This window comes from Penicillium hordei, assembly GCF_028827395.1.
Source record: "Penicillium hordei strain IBT 12815 chromosome Unknown utg000003l_segment0_segment0, whole genome shotgun sequence".
In the NCBI taxonomy this organism is placed as follows: Eukaryota; Fungi; Ascomycota; class Eurotiomycetes; order Eurotiales; family Aspergillaceae; genus Penicillium; species Penicillium hordei.
The window spans coordinates 1,645,107-1,663,927 of record NW_026623144.1 but is presented as its reverse complement, the minus strand read 5'-3'; the positions used below and the strand labels follow the sequence as shown (position 1 = coordinate 1,663,927).

The window sequence follows — 18,821 nt, the reverse complement described above, 5'->3', positions numbered from 1 at the left end:
TCATTATTCATAGGCTTCCCCGCATGCTTCATTCAATGCTAGTTCACATGCTCAAGATGACGTGCCATGTCCTCATCATCGGCATTATTCCACCCTGAAACCTCTTTCGCTGCAATGGGTGCCGCGGAGTTAGTTGCGGATGCACGATGGCTCAAGAGACTCGCTCCACCCTTCTCCTGCATCTCTTGGCTGGGCTTTGGTTCGTCGTCGAACCCGGAAACCTCATAGTCAAAGACATTCACCTGTGTGGCCTTCTCTGACATTTCGGGCTGCTGTTCTTTGTGCTGAGTTTCCGTGTTTTTCGGCTCTGCCCAGGAATCTTCCTGGTCACTAAAGATTATGGTAGGGGTATTCTCGAATTCGTCCGCAAAAGCATCATTATCTCTGTTCACGAAGCCCTGCTGTTGGTTAGCCTAATACTATAGAACGATCCGAGAACGACTGTGCGTCCTACCTGAAGCTGTGACGGTGCAGGGTCCACTTGTGCATTCACTGCACACTCGCTCGCATAAACGAGTAAGACAGAACTCGACTCTTCACGAGCGGCTTGGAGGACTTCTGTTTCTTGAACTTTCCGAATATTGTAGCCAACAACCTCGCTATCCTGTGTGGCTGCAGTTTTGTCTTGGACTTTTCGTTTCTCGGCTTGTCGAGTTTTTCCATCTTCCGCTGAGAAGCTGATACGCCACCAGTGGTAATCATTGCTGTTTTCGGTGTCCGATTCCATGTCCATCAAGTGTCCCGGGGAAATCGTTTTGGAATTCGATAAAAAGTAGGTCACATGTGGTTCAGTGCATACGCCTCGTAGCGTGTACCTGTGGGTAGGGGGCTCGGAAGGTGATTTAGGTGGCTCGGTAAGTGTCTTTGATATCTCACGGAGAGACTCCATGGCATTCTGCTTTCTAAGTTCCAGCTCTACGCTCGGATTGTTAGCCAATAATATAAGTATGGTTTCAACGGCTGTCTTTACCTTTGAGCTTGGATTCTATGGTTGTGGCAATTTCTCTCAATTCCTCTGCGACCCGCATCGTCTCCGGACCTGCCACCCCCGAGCTAGACTGATCAGAATCCCTCACTTGCTCCGGCGCAACCACTGGCACCGCCTGGGCAGCTTGCTCGAGGAGTTCCGTGATCGTCGAACTGCCCACGGGATCCAGTGGGATGGTATAGCGATGTATGAGTTGTTCGAGTTTGAACACATATCCCTGTATCTGCTGTCGTTTCGCACGGAATTCACGAGCGAAGTCTCGGCAGCTGCTAAGATACCGATCTGGATAGAACACAGAATGAATACCCACACCCACAGGGTTTGGTTTTTGAAGAGCATCGAGTCTAATGACGAGCACATCTGCTAAGTGTTCAAGCCATGCGTCATCAAGCTCATTCCCCGGTCTGTCAGACCATAAAGCCGAATCCAAAATGTCATAGAGCGTTTGGTCATTGTCCTGCTCAACAGGAGGCTCAAAAGTGAAGAGCTCCCTGCTATCGGGCTCAGAAAACTCGTCGAAAAGTTCTTTCTTGTATGCATGTGACGTGAATATGGTTGCCAGTGGATTTTCAGGATCTGCCTGAATGGCTGCACCATGCCATGCCTCCAAAAACCTGGTGACGATCTCCTCCGAATCTGCCGATAAGGATGACATGCTCTTGATCTTTGCTAAGCTGTCGCTGCTGCCAAAAGCACGTTTCGTGGAATCCATAAAAGCCATCAGTCGCTGGGTCTCATGAATGATATCATCCCAGTCGCTATCCCTGGTCTTGCCATCGTTCACCGTGACAATCTTTGGCAGATTAATGGGTTGTCCGTTCCACCACTGCGACTCATGGCCGTAGTCAAACAGCGGTTTGTTCCGCAAGAGTAACGCTTCTCGCGCGAGGGGAATACTATGGAGAATTGTCAAGAGTCCTCCTAGGTAAATGCCGTTAGGGTTGGGGCGGATGAACGCAGGCTCGCCCTCCACTCTTTTGCGGTCTTCTGGGTCTGGGCTAATCATGACTTCTTCGGAGGAGGTATTGAATAGGGTCATCGCCCAAGCACCTTCTTCGTAGTGATCCCGGGTTGCTTTGTTGAATTGCGGCTGTTTTTGCAATGTTACCCCGGTTTCCTGCTGTCCTATGTCCGAATTCAACGACATGGCAACTGCCTGCTGCAATTCCTTTTCTTCGCGTTCCGCCAAACTGAGACCTTGTCCGGAACCTTCTACATGGTTAAATAACCACAAATTAGCATACCTCTTGCAGTTGAAATATCAAGACCGTGATACCTTTCGGGGTGATCGCGACAGAATCTTGATATCCAGTATTTTGTTCCGGGTCACGTATGTCTGTTCGGGAAGGAGGACGAGAGGGCGGTGCTGTCGCTGGCATTGGTGGCGCATTGTCTTGTTGGGCAAAATCCCATGCTGGGGCGGGGTACGTTAATTCCCAAACCGAATTCACATAGGGGGGGGGGGGTGATCTTACAAGAGCCTCTGTTGTCATCCCAGTAACTAGTCATCGGCTTTGGGATGTCAGATCATAGTCAAGAGTTGCTGAGCGCCGCCAAATTTACCTTTAGCTGAGACCCTGTCGGATCTTCGAAGTACGCGTTGATCGCTTTCTGTGAGTCGAGATTGTTTCCCTGTATGAAACAAAATTAGTTGCGATACGGTTTATCAGCCCGGTGGCAGTCTCCTACCTTCAAGAAAGCGATGGCTTGCTCGCGTGTCGTGCTTGTGAAGCTGACAAAGCTGGTGATAGCTTCCTCGGTCGGCTCTGAAGCCATGTTGTCTAGTTCTGCGCTGAAACCGGAAATCAAGATATCAATGTACAAGCATGCCAATAATAAAAGCAAATAGAACAAAGTAAATGAAGGCAGAAGAGTTGGGAAAGAGAAAGAGAAAGACAAAGTGTCGCAACGGAGCTTCCCCACCACATGACGCCAAGCGTCATTCCGCTATTTACGTCTGTATGTACTTCTCTTTGTACGTCTCTTTGTGCTTTCGCTTATGCTACCCCTACCTTGGTTCTTCATTTCTTTGAGCCTGAAATATACAGGTTTGGTCATTCTCAGCCATTTCTCCCAATTTTTATAGCCTATTCCGACTTTAACAAGGCTCATCCGTTGGCCTAGTTCACGTTCACAATGGATTCAAACATATTTCAAGAACTCATTGTCTCTTTCAGGTGTTTGAATAGCCTACCCTGGACCTTTGCAGCACAATACTATTTATGGTTGAAACAAAGCAGTGTATAATAATACAATAGAACTTAGGCTGTATGAGAGTCGAGGCGAGCGAGTATAAAGACCCTTCTCTTCCGTGCCAGAAAATCATTCATCATACATACTAAACTACACGCCATACAACATACAGCACTTCACCTCTAACTTTACAAACCCTTTTATCCTATTATATTTTATAGCCATCACAATGGCCCCGACACGCAACAAGGCAAACAAGACTACCAACAAGAAGACTGCCAGCATGAAGGTCAACAAGAAGATCGCCAAAGCCCCCCATCCTCCTGTCGATCTCGACAAGCTTTTCCCGCCCTGGGGCTCCGAAGAGGCCTTGAACCAGACGGCAAATAAGGAAGCTACTGATATCACCCTAGCCGTGTACCACGACATCAACGCCTACTGTGAGCTTGAGAGACTTGCGGGAGAGAAAGTTTATGGTTGTCCAGAGACGTTCTCCAACCTGCGTGCCTTTACGGAAAGATTTGTGGAGCGGGAAATCGGCGACTACATGTCCTGCGTGAAATCCTTCAAGGCGGAACATGGTGAGCTCCAACCCGTCACACCTAACAGCAGATTCTTAGAGTTCGTTACTGCACTCGGATGGAAGATGTTTGCTATCTGTTCTCATGCCGAATCATTCCGGCGAGGTATCAAAGAAGCCGACGATAGAGCCTGGGGCTGCCTGCTCCAGAAGATTCACGAAAACTCCCTGAGTATTGAAATTTACGCGCACAGCCGTACCCTGAAGTGGCGTAACATTCTCTGGATCCATCAGAATTACCCCATTCCAGGCCTGCCAGATATGAAACCCGAACTCGAGACATACATGAACTGGAAAATCGACCACCCTCACCACACAGTCATCACGCTCGACGGTAAGCTGAAGGAGCCTACCTACAACGGTCAGTTACAGAAGCACATTAACGAGAGTATCTATGATCCCAAGATGTGGAATGGTCGGAAACAGGACCCGACGCTTCGCCAGAAGCCCAATGGCACTCCGACCAACGTTGGACACGAATGTGTTCTATGTGGCAGCCTTGTTTCTTGTGATTGCCGCTTGGAAAGTCGGGCAGGAGAACTGGTTGAGCTGAGAGAATACCGCGGGACTGGTACTGGTATTCGATCGCTGACGAGATTCCGGCGTGGTGATATTCTCGATATATTCATGGGTGAGCTCCTTCCTGATATCGTAGAGAAGGTCTATCCTCTGACGCAAAACGATGACAAACCTAATACAACTACTGCTACAGTTCGCAATTTGTGTACAATTTGCCCCCACCAGTTTGGCAACTGGACCCGTTTTATCAGTCACTCGTGCCGGCCCTCAACGCAGTTCATGGCTCGTACCATTGGAGACCGAGTTGTGTGCACAGTTGAGGCCATTCGTGATATTCTGCCATTTGAAGAGGTCACCGTTGGGTATGGTGATAGGTACTGGAGTTATCTTGACTATGACTGCCTATGCGGGTACTGTGATGGTTCTGGGACTGAGTAGGTGGCCACCTAGGTAGGAATAGGCTAATGCCCTGATAGGTTATGCGTTATGCATTTTGGAGTTGAGAACAGATTTTTATAACAAAGCATTTAATAGACCATTGATTTTATTTCAGTTTGACGCCATGATAATGTAGGAAACATTGTAGTGTTTACTAGTTCAAAGGTGATAGGATTGCATGATGTAGTTCCTCATCCCCGCAATTTGGGCGTGCGGGGAAAGCTATACTTCCGCGGACCTACTCCGCCCTTGTTCTCTTCAATCCCTACTGTTCCAAACACCTCGGTTTTGAACCCTTAGACTGCCACTTGTTGCGGTACCTTATTTGTTCCAGTTAATCGCAGCCCTCACATAGAGCCATGAGACCTTGATCAAGCTAGCATTGAAATAAGAACATGAGCTACAGCGGAATTCTCACGGGGCTTGGCCTGAGAAGCCGTACCTCCTGTCGGAAGCCCGTGTTTGGAGGAAACAGAGTCCTTCGGCAAGCATCCTTGGTCAAGAGAGGGCTCCTAACAGAGAGCTATGCGCGGGGGCCATCAGGTGTGAGTATTCTCTGTCCAAGAACAAATCGGAAATGTCACGATTAATGTGAGGCGATATTTATCTGACTTTGCGCTGGATATAGCCGCCCTTGATTGAGTCTACTGTGGGGGATCATTTCGCCAAGATTGTCGCGGAATGCGGAGACAGGATAGCGTGAGAATCGTGACGCAAGATTGGCAAATTAAGACTCAAGATACTAACTGTATTGTATAGTGTTATCTCAAGACACCAGAATGATCGAGCAACATATGTCTCTTTAGACGCAAGAAGTAATGCTCTCGCTCGGGGACTGGGATCAGTGGGTGTTGGGAAGGGCGAGCGGGTTGGAGTCATGCTTGGGAACTCGATGGAATACGCTGTGGTACGTTGGGCGTCTGCGGGAACATTTAAGAAGGAAAGAAGAAAACTAATATTAGCGAACAGGCAACATACGCGTTATTCAAACTTGGTGCCGTTTTGGTAAGTTAGCTTGCTCATCGTGGTAGGCGACATCGTGTCTAATAATCTCATAGGTTCCGCTCAATCCGTCTTTCAATACTGCACAAGTGATTGCAGCCCTGGGCCACCTACAATCCAGTCATCTTTTAATCAGCACAGAGTCCAATTTGCCCCGGAAAAAACCACGCAGCAATGTTCCCTTGCTCGATGACCTTGTTGAAGACCTCCATAAGTCAAACTTGGAGTCCGCATTGGTCCCTTCTCTGAAGAATATCATTATGGTCGACAACTCCGAAGGTCGCGTGGATATATCTTCCTATCAAAGCTTGACACCATATGCGTCCATTATGTCCCAGCTTACTGCAGACGGCTACCCGCTTCCTCCTCGGGATCTCTCGCCGGATGAAACTGTGAATATCCAGTTCACGTCAGGAACCACATCAATGCCGAAGGCAGCATGCCTCACCCATCGCTCTATCCTTAACAACGGCTCTCAGATCGGCGATCGCATGCTCCTCACGCCGAATGATATTGTCTGTTGCCCGCCGCCGCTGTTTCATTGCTTCGGCGGTATATTAGGCTATATGGCGACAGCAACCCACGGCTCGGCCATCGTCTTCCCCAGTGAGTCCTTCAATGCTCGTGCTGCTCTAGAAGCAGTTCAAGAAGAGAAATGTACCGCGCTGCACGGTGTACCGACAATGTTCCTCGAAGAGCTGAGCATGATCGAGACGGGAGAAATCTCAAGTGAAGGTTTCCAGCACCTTCGCACGGGCATCGCTGCTGGAAGCAGTATTCCGTCTGAGATAATGAAAAAAATGCACAAGGTGCTGAATCTGACTGAATTGACAATTTGTTATGGAATGACGGAAACAAGCCCCGTCTCGGCTATGACAACGACAGACGATCCCATCGACAAGCGGATCTACTCTGTCGGAAAGCTCATGCCACATGTCGAGGCAAAAATTGTGGACCCGGTGGACAAGAAAGAAATTCTGCCTATAGAGAGACGGGGCGAGTTGGCAGTGAGTGGGTATCTGCTAATGAAGGAATACTGGGCCGATCCAGAAAAGACAGCGGAGGTGATGATTCCAGATAACACTGGCAAGGTGTGGATGCATGTGAGTCGAATCTTCTATTCTTTATCTAAAGTAAAGCTGTTTTATTTCTCTGACATCATGCTCTTAGACTGGAGACGAAGCTTCTATGTCACCAGATGGATATATCACTATCACTGGACGGATCAAAGATCTGATCATCCGCGGCGGCGAGAATATACACCCCCTAGAGGTGGAGAATTGTTTGCTAGCCAACGATGGCGTTGCAGATGTGTCGGTAGTCGGCGTCCCGGACGTGAGATATGGCGAGGCAGTGGCTGCTTTCGTTGTTCCTCGGGACCATGGCTCAAAGACACTCACTGCTGAGGATATTCAGCAATGGGTGCGTGAAAAGCTTAGCAACCACCTTAGTAAGTCATAACCCAGACTACTGCATCGTTTCCCATCGTTTTCAGCTGGTCTCTCTGACCATCCTAACCATTGCCCTATAAATCGAGCTGATATTTTGTTTCCCTGTAGTTCCGAAGCATGTCTTCTTTTTGGGCCCCTTGGAGCCTTTCCCCAAGACAGCAAGTGGAAAGATTCAGAAGTTCAAGCTCAGGGAGAAGGCCATTTCACTTTTGGCCAAAAGCGCTGCATGAACAGCGAGCATATAAGGCCAAAGCCTGACTTGGAATAGATTATAGGTAAATAAGTGTCTGGTATTTGGGGTATATACTGATTTATTTAAGTATCATTGCTCATTGGGTAGGATTGTCATATGGCCACGGGAAGGCTAAATTACGAGCTTGAGTAGATAAATTCATCATATTGGTCTCGAGCATTGCCACAAACCATGAAGGTTATACATGGAAAATTCGTTTTTCACGTTTAAGTCCACCACCTATAATCTAGCTAAAACACCAATAAAGGGGGAATAACCTAAGAAAACAACAGCTAAAAAGACTATAGGCGGCAACGGAGAGTTTTCAACGTTGGCGTAGTGTGAATACCTGCAGTCTCTCGGGATGGCAAATTGTGACAACCAGCGGCTATCGCAGACACTTTTAGATCGTGCCAACACATTCACGTCCACGTCCCAATAACGAACACGAAGCTATCGATGGGGCACGGAACTTGAAAGCAGTGTCGAGTCCTTCTTTTGAGGATTTTCGAGGGCAGGGTATTCCAGGAGCAGCCGAGGGGTGACAGATAGACCACAATGAGAGATAATTTATAGCATCACATGGAGCCAGCGAGCAAGCTTCACTGTAGCCCACATCTCAGGAACATGTACAACAAGCTTCTCTGAACCTAGAAATCCTGAATGCCTGTTTCACCCTGAAGATTTAGGCGAGCGTCGTCCCCGCGAGTGCCGTCAACCACCCATTCAGGCTCCTCGTCCTCGAAGTACTGATCTTGCTCATCTGTGTGATCATCGTAGTCGTCGTTCTGATCAACAGTCTTGTAATCGAAATCAGAGTCATTGCCCTGCATGAAACGCAATCCCATCTCCCACCGCCAGAGCCGCTCGCCTTCTTCTTTATTTGGGGGTATTTCATCACGGTCCTCGGCGAGGATTTCGCCATCTGGGCCGCGAGTGTAGCTCATCATAGCGTTGGGGTCTGGGTGTGAGATGGCATCCATCTTGGCTTCAGACCGCAGGAGGTCAGTCTCCAGGACACCTGAGAACCCCTTCGCTCGCCCCTCGGCCTCTCTTTCTTGCGTTGTCTGGAATCGGCGGATGAGGCGATCGTATAGTAACGGGTCTGTGGAGAAGTCGAGCAGGATTAGCATTGTATTATTATTTTGTTTACTTCTGTATGCAAAGCCAGCTGGCACCAGCTATAAACCAGGCCAGGTAATGTGTAAAATAATCAACTGGCAATGGGAGAGAAGAGAGCAGGCGGACCGGCTAGCTCAAGCCCCGCCGAGAAGTATTCTGGGTGTAAGTCCAGATACCGCTTGCGACGGTTTTTGACTGTGACAGCTTTTTGTGCGCTGGGCGCATCTTTGACCGTAAAACCGGAATCCTTAGGGAAATGTGGCATCTTTGGTGTGTTTCAGAGTGTGGAGGTGGAGAGAAGGAAGTTGGGAACGCGGAGCTCGGCGGCAAAAGTGCCTTCATCTCCGTAATAACTTTTCTCTCGTTGGTGATTATTTTGATATGTGTCCGGTTTAAACGTGTAAGTCGAGGATCTGATTCAAAGTACTTTTTTATTATTCATTGGATGTCTATTGCAATAAGGGGGGAAAGGAGACAAGGACACAGTTTCAGATTGCTAACAAGCTTGCAGATGCTCTATCTTGGTTGATTCCCCTTATATCCAGAACTGCATCAGCTGGAAACCATGTCTCTCCAGGACATGTTGCAGCACATTGATGCCCGCCGGTTCACTACTGGCGTGGTTTTGCTGGTCCTACTTGCCTTCTACTCGCCCCTTTCGAAGCTTGTCTTGTCCCCAACTTATGGATCCTTCCCCGCGCATATCTTCCATAATTTTGGAGTCGCCATCTCCGGCGGAATCGGATGGCTACTCAAGGATAAGATTCTCAAGCGCATGGGCCGTCTCGGTGGTTTCATGCTCCCTGTGTTGGCATTCTGGGTTCCGACTCTCCAGTATTTTATCAAGCAGCAAAGCTCTAAGATTGGCAACCCCACAGGTCCAGTCATCACTGAACTTTGTGGTTACTATCCTCTGGTGCTGTTGACCGTCGCCTATGCCGGAAAACAAATCCAGGCTGCTTTGAGACTCGAGGCACAGGGCGACGTGATCGCCGAACATGTGCCTTTGATAGGTACATATATTTTCTATTCGGCTGGCGATCACATTGCCCAATTTATTCTTTCATGGATTGTTGGGTCCTCGGTCTTTTTCACCAGAGTTGGCATGCAAATGCTCCTAGCGGCCGCTTACGCCGCGCTCATCCCGTCAAAGTGGCTAGTCCTTGCCATTCCCTCTATCATTTTTTCAGTGACCTCAAACGTCCATTTCGCTGGAATTAGTGGTGTCAACTCTGCAATTGCACACGAAGGTTATTCTCTCTTGGCACGACAGGAAGCTTACACAGGATACATTTCTGTTTTGGAAAATCAGAATGACGGATTCCGCGTTATGCGTTGCGATCACAGTCTACTTGGTGGACAGTGGACCAGGCTAGTACCAGGCTACCGTCCTGAGGTGGAAGATCCTATTTACGCAATCTTCGCCATGCTCGAGGCTGTCCGTCTGGTTGAGCCGGATCATGGTATTCCCCGCGTTGACGCGGACAGCAAGGCGCTGGTCATGTAAGAACCACGGAAAAAGCATCAATCACGCAGTTTACTAACAAGAAGCAGTGGACTTGGGATTGGCACAACACCTTCTGCGCTCATCAAACACGGCGTTGAAACTACTATCGTCGAAATAGACCCTGTCGTGCACAAGTTCGCCACTCAGTATTTCAACCTTCCGCCCAACCACATCCCTGTTATCGAAGACGCCGTGAAATTCGTCAAGAAGGCAGAGTCGTCCCCCAATACACCCCAGTATGATTACATCGTCCACGATGTATTCACCGGAGGCGCCGAGCCCGCTGAACTTTTCACGTACGAGTTCCTGTCGGGCCTTCACTCACTCCTCAAAGAAGACGGTGCCATTGCCATTGTGAGTCGCAACAAATAACAAACTCCCAACTTAACCATAGACTAACGAAAAAACCCAGAACTACGCCGGTGATTTGACCCTCTACCCAACCGGTCTCATCGTCCGCACCATCCGAGCCGTCTTCCCATCCTGCCGCATCTTCCGCGAAGAACCCACCGGAGAGGGCGAAGATACCAACTTCACTAATATGGTTCTGTTCTGCAAGAAGAGCTCCAACACGCCGATTCAATTCCGTGACCCTGTCCCCGCAGACTTCCTGCGCAGCAGGTCTCGTGAAAGCTATCTGGTTCCCAAGCACGAACTGGACCCTGCCATTTTTGCCTCTTGGCCCAAGGCTGGTAGATCTCTTTTGTGGGCGAAGGAGGTCGGAAGATTGCACAAGTACCAGGATCGCGGTGCGCTCGAGCACTGGGCTATCATGCGCAAGGTTCTGCCTGATGCTGTGTGGGAGAACTGGTGAGTGTTGAAAGGGAGCTGAGTAAAATTCGAATCGAATATTCCTATTCCTCTGGCTTTTCTCTTGACTTTCTATGTTTGAGGATTGTATTGTACCAGATAGTAGTAAAATAGACTACAAAAAAAAAATCTGTTAGTTTGGCATACAGGTATAACTCCAACAGTAAGCACACATATATATCCGCCTGTTGTTTCCTTCGTACTGCTGGAAAGACATTTAAATAACAAATCACAGACTTCATATTGGTATCATTATCTAACACCTACCGAAAAGCCATGGGAACCCCCTCTACTGCTAGAGTAATAACAGAGCGACTGTCTCCCCTTCACTGCCAAAGGTCTCCCAACAGGTCTTTCATCTCCATATATCAAACCACCTAGCCCATCGACAAAAGCGAGAGTTCCGACTTCTGTATTATGTACGCACACAGAACTAAAATACAGTGAGAAAATAATGAATCAAGCCGAGGGGCTGCCACGGGGACTAGAGCCAGGCTTCTTGACGAGGCCAGCAAAGAAGTTCGCCAGGGCTTGGTTGTGGGCTTTCTCGTCATTGCCGCCGGTGCCTGCATATGGGCTCTCCTTCTTGAGGGTTCGGCTAGCCTCGCGGTCCTGGGGTAGTATTTAGCTATGTCCTGGGTTGGGGAGGGCGATGACGCCGCGCTGGTCGGGTGCTTACCCGAAGCTTTTTCAACATATCATCGGCGTCCACTTGGATTCCGCCCATGTTAAACTGTACAGGGCCGATGTGATCATTGACTTTGCCCTCGTCGGCCATGGGAGACATCTCCAGTTGTGGGGTTGGCTGGTTTGAATGCTCCTTCTCATCCCTAGCTTTGAGTTCTTCTAGTTTCTCCACTTGGGTTGCGAAGAAATCTTGGAGGTCGGTGGTCTCGATTTCGATCTTGGTGGTGTTGCCGTGGGGGTTGGCTGTACCTCGTTTGGGATCGTTGATAGTCTGTTCGAACATGGTCACCGCGCTTGTGCCTTCGTCTGCTAGGCCGTTCTCGCTCTGCTGGTTGTCCTCTGTAGATTGATAGATTGACTCAGGAGGATCCTGGATCTCAATTGACCACGCTGTTGATACCCCCTCCATGTCAAATCCTTCCCGAATAATTCGGATCTTACCCCACGAGTCCCAGTTGGCTGGCACCAGGATCTTATCTCGGTCGATCACATTATGTTTTAATGATTCTCTCTTCAAAAGAGAGTGTATGCCCAGAGAAGAATGAATCAGGCCCTGAAGAGAGTTTGCAAGGAAAGGGGTAGTATAGATGAGCGATGCGCCGTCTGTCTGGAGGTCAGAAAAGAGCCTAAAATGGCCAAACATAGGGTAATAAAGTCCTTACGCTTCAGGAGAATCGTTCTAAGGAACTGGAGAACGAAATCGAACTGCTCTTCATGCCATCCGTGATCTTTCTCTAACTTCTCAATCTTGTCCGCCTGAGAAAGTCAAGAAATCAAGTCAGCAAAGGGTTACCAGCAATTGATTTATGGATAAGAGTTTACGTACCCCTTGGCAGACAACACACATTGGGATTCCCAGTCCCTCGTCCCATTCACCAGGTCCTAGAGGTATTGTGACGGGACCGCTTGAGTTTGACATGCCGCCTGCAGCCGCAGAGCTGGGATCAATTCCCCGTTTGCGATCGCGCCACTCGGTCATGGTCTCTTCCATAACGAATTTGGTTTCATCGTCAAGCGAAACGAGCACAGAACGTAGCAGACGGGTCCATTCCCTTAGCCTTCGAATCCACGTCCATGGGTCTGACCAGTCCATCAGGATGACAACCAGCGTTTCCGGGACGGACTTAGGGGTCAAGAGTGGTTTGAGGAGAGGTGCGAATGACGGAGAAGGCTCGGACAGGAGGTAAGCCGAGACGCGAGCCAGAGTATCTGCACGAGAAGAGCATTAGCATAGCCAAAGCTAGTAAAAAAGACTGCACTGTTCCATATACCTTCTTTATCGGCATCGAGGACATCCCGATATGTGTATCCAAGCGCAAACTGATTGGCGATTGGAGGTGTTTTCCCTTTACCTTTCCGTTTGTCGTTTGCTAAGCTAGGGTCTCCAGACGTGTCCGCGGAAAAGGTATCTAGGAATTCCCTTTGGCTGTCCGGTGTGCCACCTATCGTCGAGCTATCAGCGACATGTCCAAGAATTGAAAGACGGGACCAGATATTAGGATGAGCAGGACGGGAATGCTCAAAGGAAACCAATACTAACCTAGCACTAGCAAGTTCTTCTCAGGCAAGCGCTTGCCGTTGGCAACAGTATCTAATAGGGAGGACCAAATGTTCTTCTTAGAGCCATCTTTGCTTGTTGGCCGACTGCTCGTTCCGGCCACCTTCGACCCGGGATTCGGACTGGAGGACATCGTGTCTAGTCCCACCATGCCTCAAAGGGCATTCACCCTTCCAAACGTTTGTCTCTACCGTAGTACAGCGGAAATATTGTGCGCGTGGAAATGTGGAGGCGGAGGGGAAGAAAGGCGAAGCAGCGTCGCGGGTCAGGGGAATCCCGAGGAAGATGGATAAATGTAGGCCCAGGTGAAAACAACGTTGCTTGCGAAAAGTTCTTCGATTGTAAGTCACAAAAGAAAAAGAGGAGTGTCTTTTTCTGGCACGCCGTCGAGCAGGGGGCTAGTTTGCATTATAAAGGTGCGTCTGCGTAAACAATTGATTATTATGGTTCCGTAGGTCTCCACAATTATTTCTCTCCAACTTCTCACCTTGGACCATTCTCACTCTTACACATTTCCCATGAATTCTATTCGCCAGGTCCAGGCGCTCAATAAGCGCGAGCTTGAGCATGCGATGTAAGTTGAACTCACATGAAAGCTTCCGCAAAGCTCTTTCCCCCCGCTAACAGTCTTACTGTCCACCTATAGACCCCCAGAGGCATCATGGCACGCAGACTACCGCGACACAGCCTATATCTACATCGGAGGGCTTCCATTTGATCTATCCGAAGGTGACATTATCGCGATCTTCTCACAGTATGGAGAACCGGTGCATGTCAATCTAATCCGCGACAAGGAGACAGGCAAGAGCAAGGGTTTTGCCTTCCTGAAATATGAGGACCAGCGCAGCACAGATCTTGCCGTGGATAACCTCGGCGGTGCAACTGTCATGGGACGTTTACTTCGGGTGGACCATGCGCGCTACAAGCGGAAGGATGATGAGGAAGAGCAGGACAATGTCGCCAAGTTGATGGGAGATCCGGCTATCAGTGAGAACACGAAGGCCAAGGAGGATCGAAGAGAAATAGAAGAGAGGCGACCGGTGCTAAAAGAGGAGAAGGAGCTGGAAGAATTGATTCGCACCCACGATGAGGAAGATCCGATGAAGGAATTCCTCATTGAGGAAAAGAAGGAAGAGGTCGCTACTGCAATTCAGTTGTGGAACAGCACCAAGAAATCATCTCGGCGACGCGATGACAGCAGAGAACGATCAAGTCGGCGCCACCGACGACACCGCTCCCGTTCTCCTCGCGAGCGAAGACATCGAGATGATCGCTCTCCAGATAAAGAGAGGCGATCTCGCTATAGGTCATCCGAAAGAGGAGAAAAATCCAGAAGGGACCGATCACCGAGGAAATCACGCTCGCCCGAGTCCCGACGACATCGCAGTGACCGGGAGAGACATGATCGCCGCCGTTGAAAAGTGTATGAGATATCATTTAAGGTCTTCCAAGGTTCTCTACGACGCTACAAATCTTTCTCGCCGAGATCCTTTGCTTGTTCGTTGGGTCGCCCCGGCCAGATACGATTGTTTTGTTGTCCAGAAAGCGATGCAATGATTCAAGCTTGATGCTGGCAATAACATGGGTGCTGCGGACAAGGTGTTCGTTATTTGCTGTGCGATATACTACCCTTGTTGTGACAGACTGGGAATTTTTCTTCTGTCAACCAAGGTATCTTTTCCAGCCATCCCGCAAGCAATATCGCTTTCCGTCCTCGCCCTCTCGAAGCACAAATTTCTCCCAGCGCCCTTCTTTGCCAGATCCGATTACCAACAGAGTCTGGTCATCGCACCAACCTATCAGGCCTTTTTGAGGCCGACTAAATGATGGTCCGATCGGTGGCACATGCGAGCCCAGGTTGGCTTGTTCACCAATCTCAAAATGTGCGTTGGCAAATGAATAAACATCTGAGAAGACTCGAGGGAGTAGGGGAATCTTGCCAAGGATTCCCCATTTTTGGCTAGGAGGTGCTTCTTCGGATGCTGGTGATGGTGACTGACTGCGACGAGCGGTGGGTTGCTGGTGGGGGATATCAAAGATATGAAGCGTCGATTTGTCAGATGTTACTGCCAGCAAAGTATTGGATGGTGAAAAGGAAATTGAGAAGATCACTGCGTGGTCAACACCGCGTCGCAATTCTGCTAGCTTCGTGCAATTCCCTGTAGCAAATATACGAACCAAAGTCCCCTGTGCAGATGTCAATAACCCACCAATAGATGATCGCAGCCAAGAGAACTTACAGACTCACTCGCCGTCGCCAGCAAGTTCCCATCTGGGCTCAAAGCCATAGCACGTAACGGTGTGCTATGTGCGGGTATGATGCTGATGTTGCCGGTCTGTAGCTCTATCATTTGGACCTGGCCCGGAGACCGACCCGGGAAGGCCAGCACCTTGTTATCGAGACAGGCCAGTCCCAAAGGGTTGTCGAAAGTCTCAAAGACGGAGAGTTTCTGGGGAGGGTTGGAGAATGCAAAGACATGGACGCTATTTAATAAGACAGCGACGATTTTTGATTTGGAGAGACGGACACCGAGGACGGAGGTGCGGAATTCAAGTGTGATGGCCGCTTTCTGTTTGGCATCGTCCCATATAACCAACTAAAGGATGTATATGAGCTTAAATACTTATACCTTGTGCTGCGAATGATTGCTTACCTTGTTCTGTGGAAACTTGGGGTTCTTTCCACCCCCAACAATAGCCAAGTAGTTCGACTGGCCAAGCATTTCTGCCACCCCAATGCCTGCATTGAAATCTTGAGTACAAATAAAGGCAATTAGGGTAAGTTCTTTCTTATTTGGTACATTCTCGACTCTGGAAGATCAATTGCTTACCTCTCAAAACCTTGAGCTCGCAAGGGTTGGCATTATATACTGTTCGAATCGTGCATCAGCCTCGGCTCCATAATTCATAATATAAGCTAGCTTCTTCCAAAGTTCTCCTGGTAGCTGACTCAAGTTTCTCTTACCACAAAATCCCGTGTCCAATCCCACCGAGAAGCAGCTGTTATCACGATTAAATGTTGCTGAGAGTGAATATGGCCCGGTGGACTCGTCGATAGATTGGCGGGTATTCATCGCTGTATGTCAACGAAGCATAGGGGAGAGTTTTTTTGATCAGATAGATAGGTGTGGGTAGAATCTCTATGAAGTCCTCAACCCCTAATAAATAGTTGATCTTAATGATCTTTCCAGGTTCAAATGCTTCAAATACCTTCATAAGATGTCTGGGATCATCCCCGAGCTTCTTAATCGATAAGAGCAATGCGGGCAAGATCCACATGGACACCTCAGGTGTAAATTACATAATCATACGGTTGCCAGCAGCGACCCACTTTGATCAACCCCTGAGTTGCTGCTTGATGTTGAGCATCAAGGCAATATTGTGTATGGAAAAAAAGAGGAAATGCCCAAATGTATAATTGATAAATTAATGCACTTGTTTTTTTTTTGACATCCACTAATCAGTTGTGACTGATCAAGAGCTTTGTAGAAGTAAAAAGTAGCAGACTGGAGAAGAAGAGCTGTCCCGTGATTGGCCACCTATTTGGGAAAGGGGGAAACACGAACTGTCTTTCCCCCCCTACTCTCTCCAGACTCTCAGGAGAGCCAAGTTTCACACCCTTCTTCCTCGTTATTAATTCCTTGCTTTGGGCTTCTGTCTTTGGATTACACTTCTTTAATCTTTCTTTAGCTCACAATGTCGTCAGCCCTCAACGCGGTATGTACATTCTCCCCTTTTATTGGGAGCTTCCCGCCTTCTCAAAAAGTTTCCCAAGCTAATTGCATGCCCGTACTCGTTCCGGGTAGATCAAGATTCGTCGCAAGAAGAATGTCAAGAAGGGTATCCAATTCTGTTTGATGGTGTGCGGCGCCAGTGGAACAGGTATGTTCAACCCGAATTACTCGTCTTCCAGGGACTAACCGGTTCTCCTTTCAACGACAGGCCGCACAACTTTTGTCAACACTCTCTGCGGAAAGCAGGTTCTAGAGGGCAAGGATGCCGATGATGCTGCCAATGCCCACCTTGAGGAGGGTGTCCGCATCAAGCCCGTGACTGTCGGTCAGTTGAAACCATCCCCGCGCACGGCGCTTATATCAAACCATCAATACTGACACCGGGATGACAGAGCTCGAGTTGGACGAGGAAGGAACCCGCATTTCCCTGACCATCGTCGATACCCCCGGATTTGGTGACCAGATTGACAACGAGGCCAGGCATGTACACACAGATACCCGACAGATGTTCATCGACTGACTTTTCGGATAGCTTCGGCGAGATTGTCGGTTACCTTGAGCGCCAATACGATGATATTCTTGCAGAGGAATCGCGAATTAAGCGTAACCCTCGATTCAGGGATAACCGAGTGCACGTCCTACTCTACTTCATCACACCCACCGGCCACGGTCTCCGTGAACTCGATATCGAATTGATGAAGCGACTCTCTCCCCGTGTTAATGTCATTCCTGTCATTGGAAAAGCTGACTCGCTCACCCCAGCCGAATTAGCTGAGTCCAAGAAGCTGATCATGGAGGACATTGAGCACTACCGCATTCCCGTCTACAACTTCCCCTACGACATCGAGGAGGATGATGAGGATACTGTGGAGGAGAATGCCGAGCTCCGTGGACTGATGCCTTTTGCTATTGTCGGCTCCGAAGACTTTGTTGAGATTGACAACCGGAAAGTGCGCGCGCGCCAGTACCCATGGGGTGTTGTCGAGGTTGAGAACCCTCGTCACTCGGACTTCCTGGCTATCCGTAGCGCTCTGCTCCACAGCCACTTGGCTGATCTGAAGGAGATCACTCACGACTTCCTCTATGAGAACTACCGTACTGAGAAGCTCAGCAAGAGCGTCGATGTTGGATCTGGGTACGTTTCTCCTGATATTAGAAATCTCTATGATCGATCTGCTAATATACGGATGAGCAGTGGTTATGATTCTGCTATGAACCCCGAGGATCTTGCCTCCCAGTCTCACCGCCTCAAGGAGGAGCAGCTCCGCCGTGAGGAGGAGAAGCTTCGTGAGATTGAAATCAAGGTACAGCGTGAGATTGCCGAGAAGCGACAGGAGCTGTTGGCTCGCGAGAGCCAGCTCCGAGAGATCGAGGCTCGCATGCAGCGCGAGCAGCAAAGCCAGGGCGGCGAAGCAGCCAACGGAGAGGCCTAGATATACCCTGTCGACGATACAGCTCATTCAGCGGGGCGCCGGTTCGCAATGTGATACCGTTTGTGCCAATATGGACTTTTTATGGCACCAACAAGTTGGCTTTTGTTTATGGGATAATATTGACTGTTTATTCACGTTAATAGCTTTTTTTTCTTCTTTTCTTCTTACCCCTCCGAGGATGGGCCGCCTCAACATAGATTACGGCACTCCGGTCACGAATTGTGGGTGCAATGCTTTTCATTTCCAAATGGAAAACCGAACTATGTCGAGGGGAATTGTTTTTACCAGTTTCTGGAACCCTTATATCTCGCTCGCGTTCAACCCGATGACTGCCTCTTTCCCAGAACATGCTTTCCGTCGTGTCCAGGTCATCCTGTCTTTTTTTTTTTTTTGATCACATCCCAGCTGGCCCCGTGACATGTTGCTGTATCATTTCTATTCCCCCCACTTCTCTGCTTCCTCTCCTGTTCTTGTCCAAAGTCCGCAGCGCAGCAATATTCCCTCTTCTCTTGTTTTTTTTTTTTTTGCGTTCGTGGCTCCTGTCTTGCTGAATATCTATCCTTTCTC

At 49.0% G+C, this 18,821-nt stretch overlaps 8 protein-coding genes across 8 annotated transcripts; 4 read left to right on the top strand and 4 right to left on the bottom strand.

Annotated features, from left to right (window-relative positions):
- Positions 1-38: 38 nt before the first annotated feature.
- Positions 39-2,764, bottom strand: N7537_005870 (ubiquitin-associated-like domain-containing protein; the record flags this gene model as incomplete). Its single annotated transcript, XM_056896927.1, has 7 exons — positions 39-398; positions 455-915; positions 971-2,200; positions 2,265-2,402; positions 2,464-2,500; positions 2,552-2,620; positions 2,678-2,764. The coding sequence occupies 7 exons, from the start codon at positions 2,762-2,764 to the stop codon at positions 39-41; spliced, it is 2,382 nt and encodes a 793-aa protein (XP_056752712.1).
- A 646-nt stretch (positions 2,765-3,410) lies between these two features.
- N7537_005869 (uncharacterized protein) lies at positions 3,411-7,401 on the top strand (the record flags this gene model as incomplete). Its single annotated transcript, XM_056896926.1, has 6 exons — positions 3,411-4,642; positions 5,478-5,625; positions 5,688-5,723; positions 5,777-6,823; positions 6,891-7,170; positions 7,280-7,401. 6 exons carry the CDS (start codon positions 3,411-3,413, stop codon positions 7,399-7,401), a joined length of 2,865 nt encoding a protein of 954 aa, XP_056752711.1.
- A 652-nt stretch (positions 7,402-8,053) lies between these two features.
- On the bottom strand, positions 8,054-8,790 carry N7537_005868 (uncharacterized protein; the record flags this gene model as incomplete). Its single annotated transcript, XM_056896925.1, has 2 exons — positions 8,054-8,508; positions 8,652-8,790. 2 exons carry the CDS (start codon positions 8,788-8,790, stop codon positions 8,054-8,056), a joined length of 594 nt encoding a protein of 197 aa, XP_056752710.1.
- Positions 8,791-9,090: 300 nt separating this feature from the next.
- N7537_005867 (spermidine synthase) lies at positions 9,091-10,846 on the top strand (the record flags this gene model as incomplete). Its single annotated transcript, XM_056896924.1, has 3 exons — positions 9,091-10,028; positions 10,080-10,386; positions 10,445-10,846. 3 exons carry the CDS (start codon positions 9,091-9,093, stop codon positions 10,844-10,846), a joined length of 1,647 nt encoding a protein of 548 aa, XP_056752709.1.
- Positions 10,847-11,301: 455 nt separating this feature from the next.
- Positions 11,302-13,220, bottom strand: N7537_005866 (dynein family protein; the record flags this gene model as incomplete). Its single annotated transcript, XM_056896923.1, has 6 exons — positions 11,302-11,454; positions 11,522-12,132; positions 12,192-12,285; positions 12,356-12,738; positions 12,801-12,971; positions 13,070-13,220. 6 exons carry the CDS (start codon positions 13,218-13,220, stop codon positions 11,302-11,304), a joined length of 1,563 nt encoding a protein of 520 aa, XP_056752708.1.
- A 385-nt stretch (positions 13,221-13,605) lies between these two features.
- On the top strand, positions 13,606-14,505 carry N7537_005865 (IST3 family RNA-binding protein; the record flags this gene model as incomplete). The annotated part of the gene is made up of 2 exons (XM_056896922.1): positions 13,606-13,661; positions 13,734-14,505. 2 exons carry the CDS (start codon positions 13,606-13,608, stop codon positions 14,503-14,505), a joined length of 828 nt encoding a protein of 275 aa, XP_056752707.1.
- A 244-nt stretch (positions 14,506-14,749) lies between these two features.
- Positions 14,750-16,161, bottom strand: N7537_005864 (phosphatidylinositol-3,5-bisphosphate binding protein HSV2; the record flags this gene model as incomplete). Its single annotated transcript, XM_056896921.1, has 5 exons — positions 14,750-15,274; positions 15,328-15,684; positions 15,742-15,839; positions 15,919-15,957; positions 16,053-16,161. The coding sequence occupies 5 exons, from the start codon at positions 16,159-16,161 to the stop codon at positions 14,750-14,752; spliced, it is 1,128 nt and encodes a 375-aa protein (XP_056752706.1).
- A 622-nt stretch (positions 16,162-16,783) lies between these two features.
- aspA (uncharacterized protein) lies at positions 16,784-18,254 on the top strand (the record flags this gene model as incomplete). Its single annotated transcript, XM_056896920.1, has 6 exons — positions 16,784-16,804; positions 16,900-16,969; positions 17,030-17,146; positions 17,214-17,301; positions 17,354-17,956; positions 18,017-18,254. 6 exons carry the CDS (start codon positions 16,784-16,786, stop codon positions 18,252-18,254), a joined length of 1,137 nt encoding a protein of 378 aa, XP_056752705.1.
- Between the last annotated feature and the right edge of the window lie 567 nt (positions 18,255-18,821).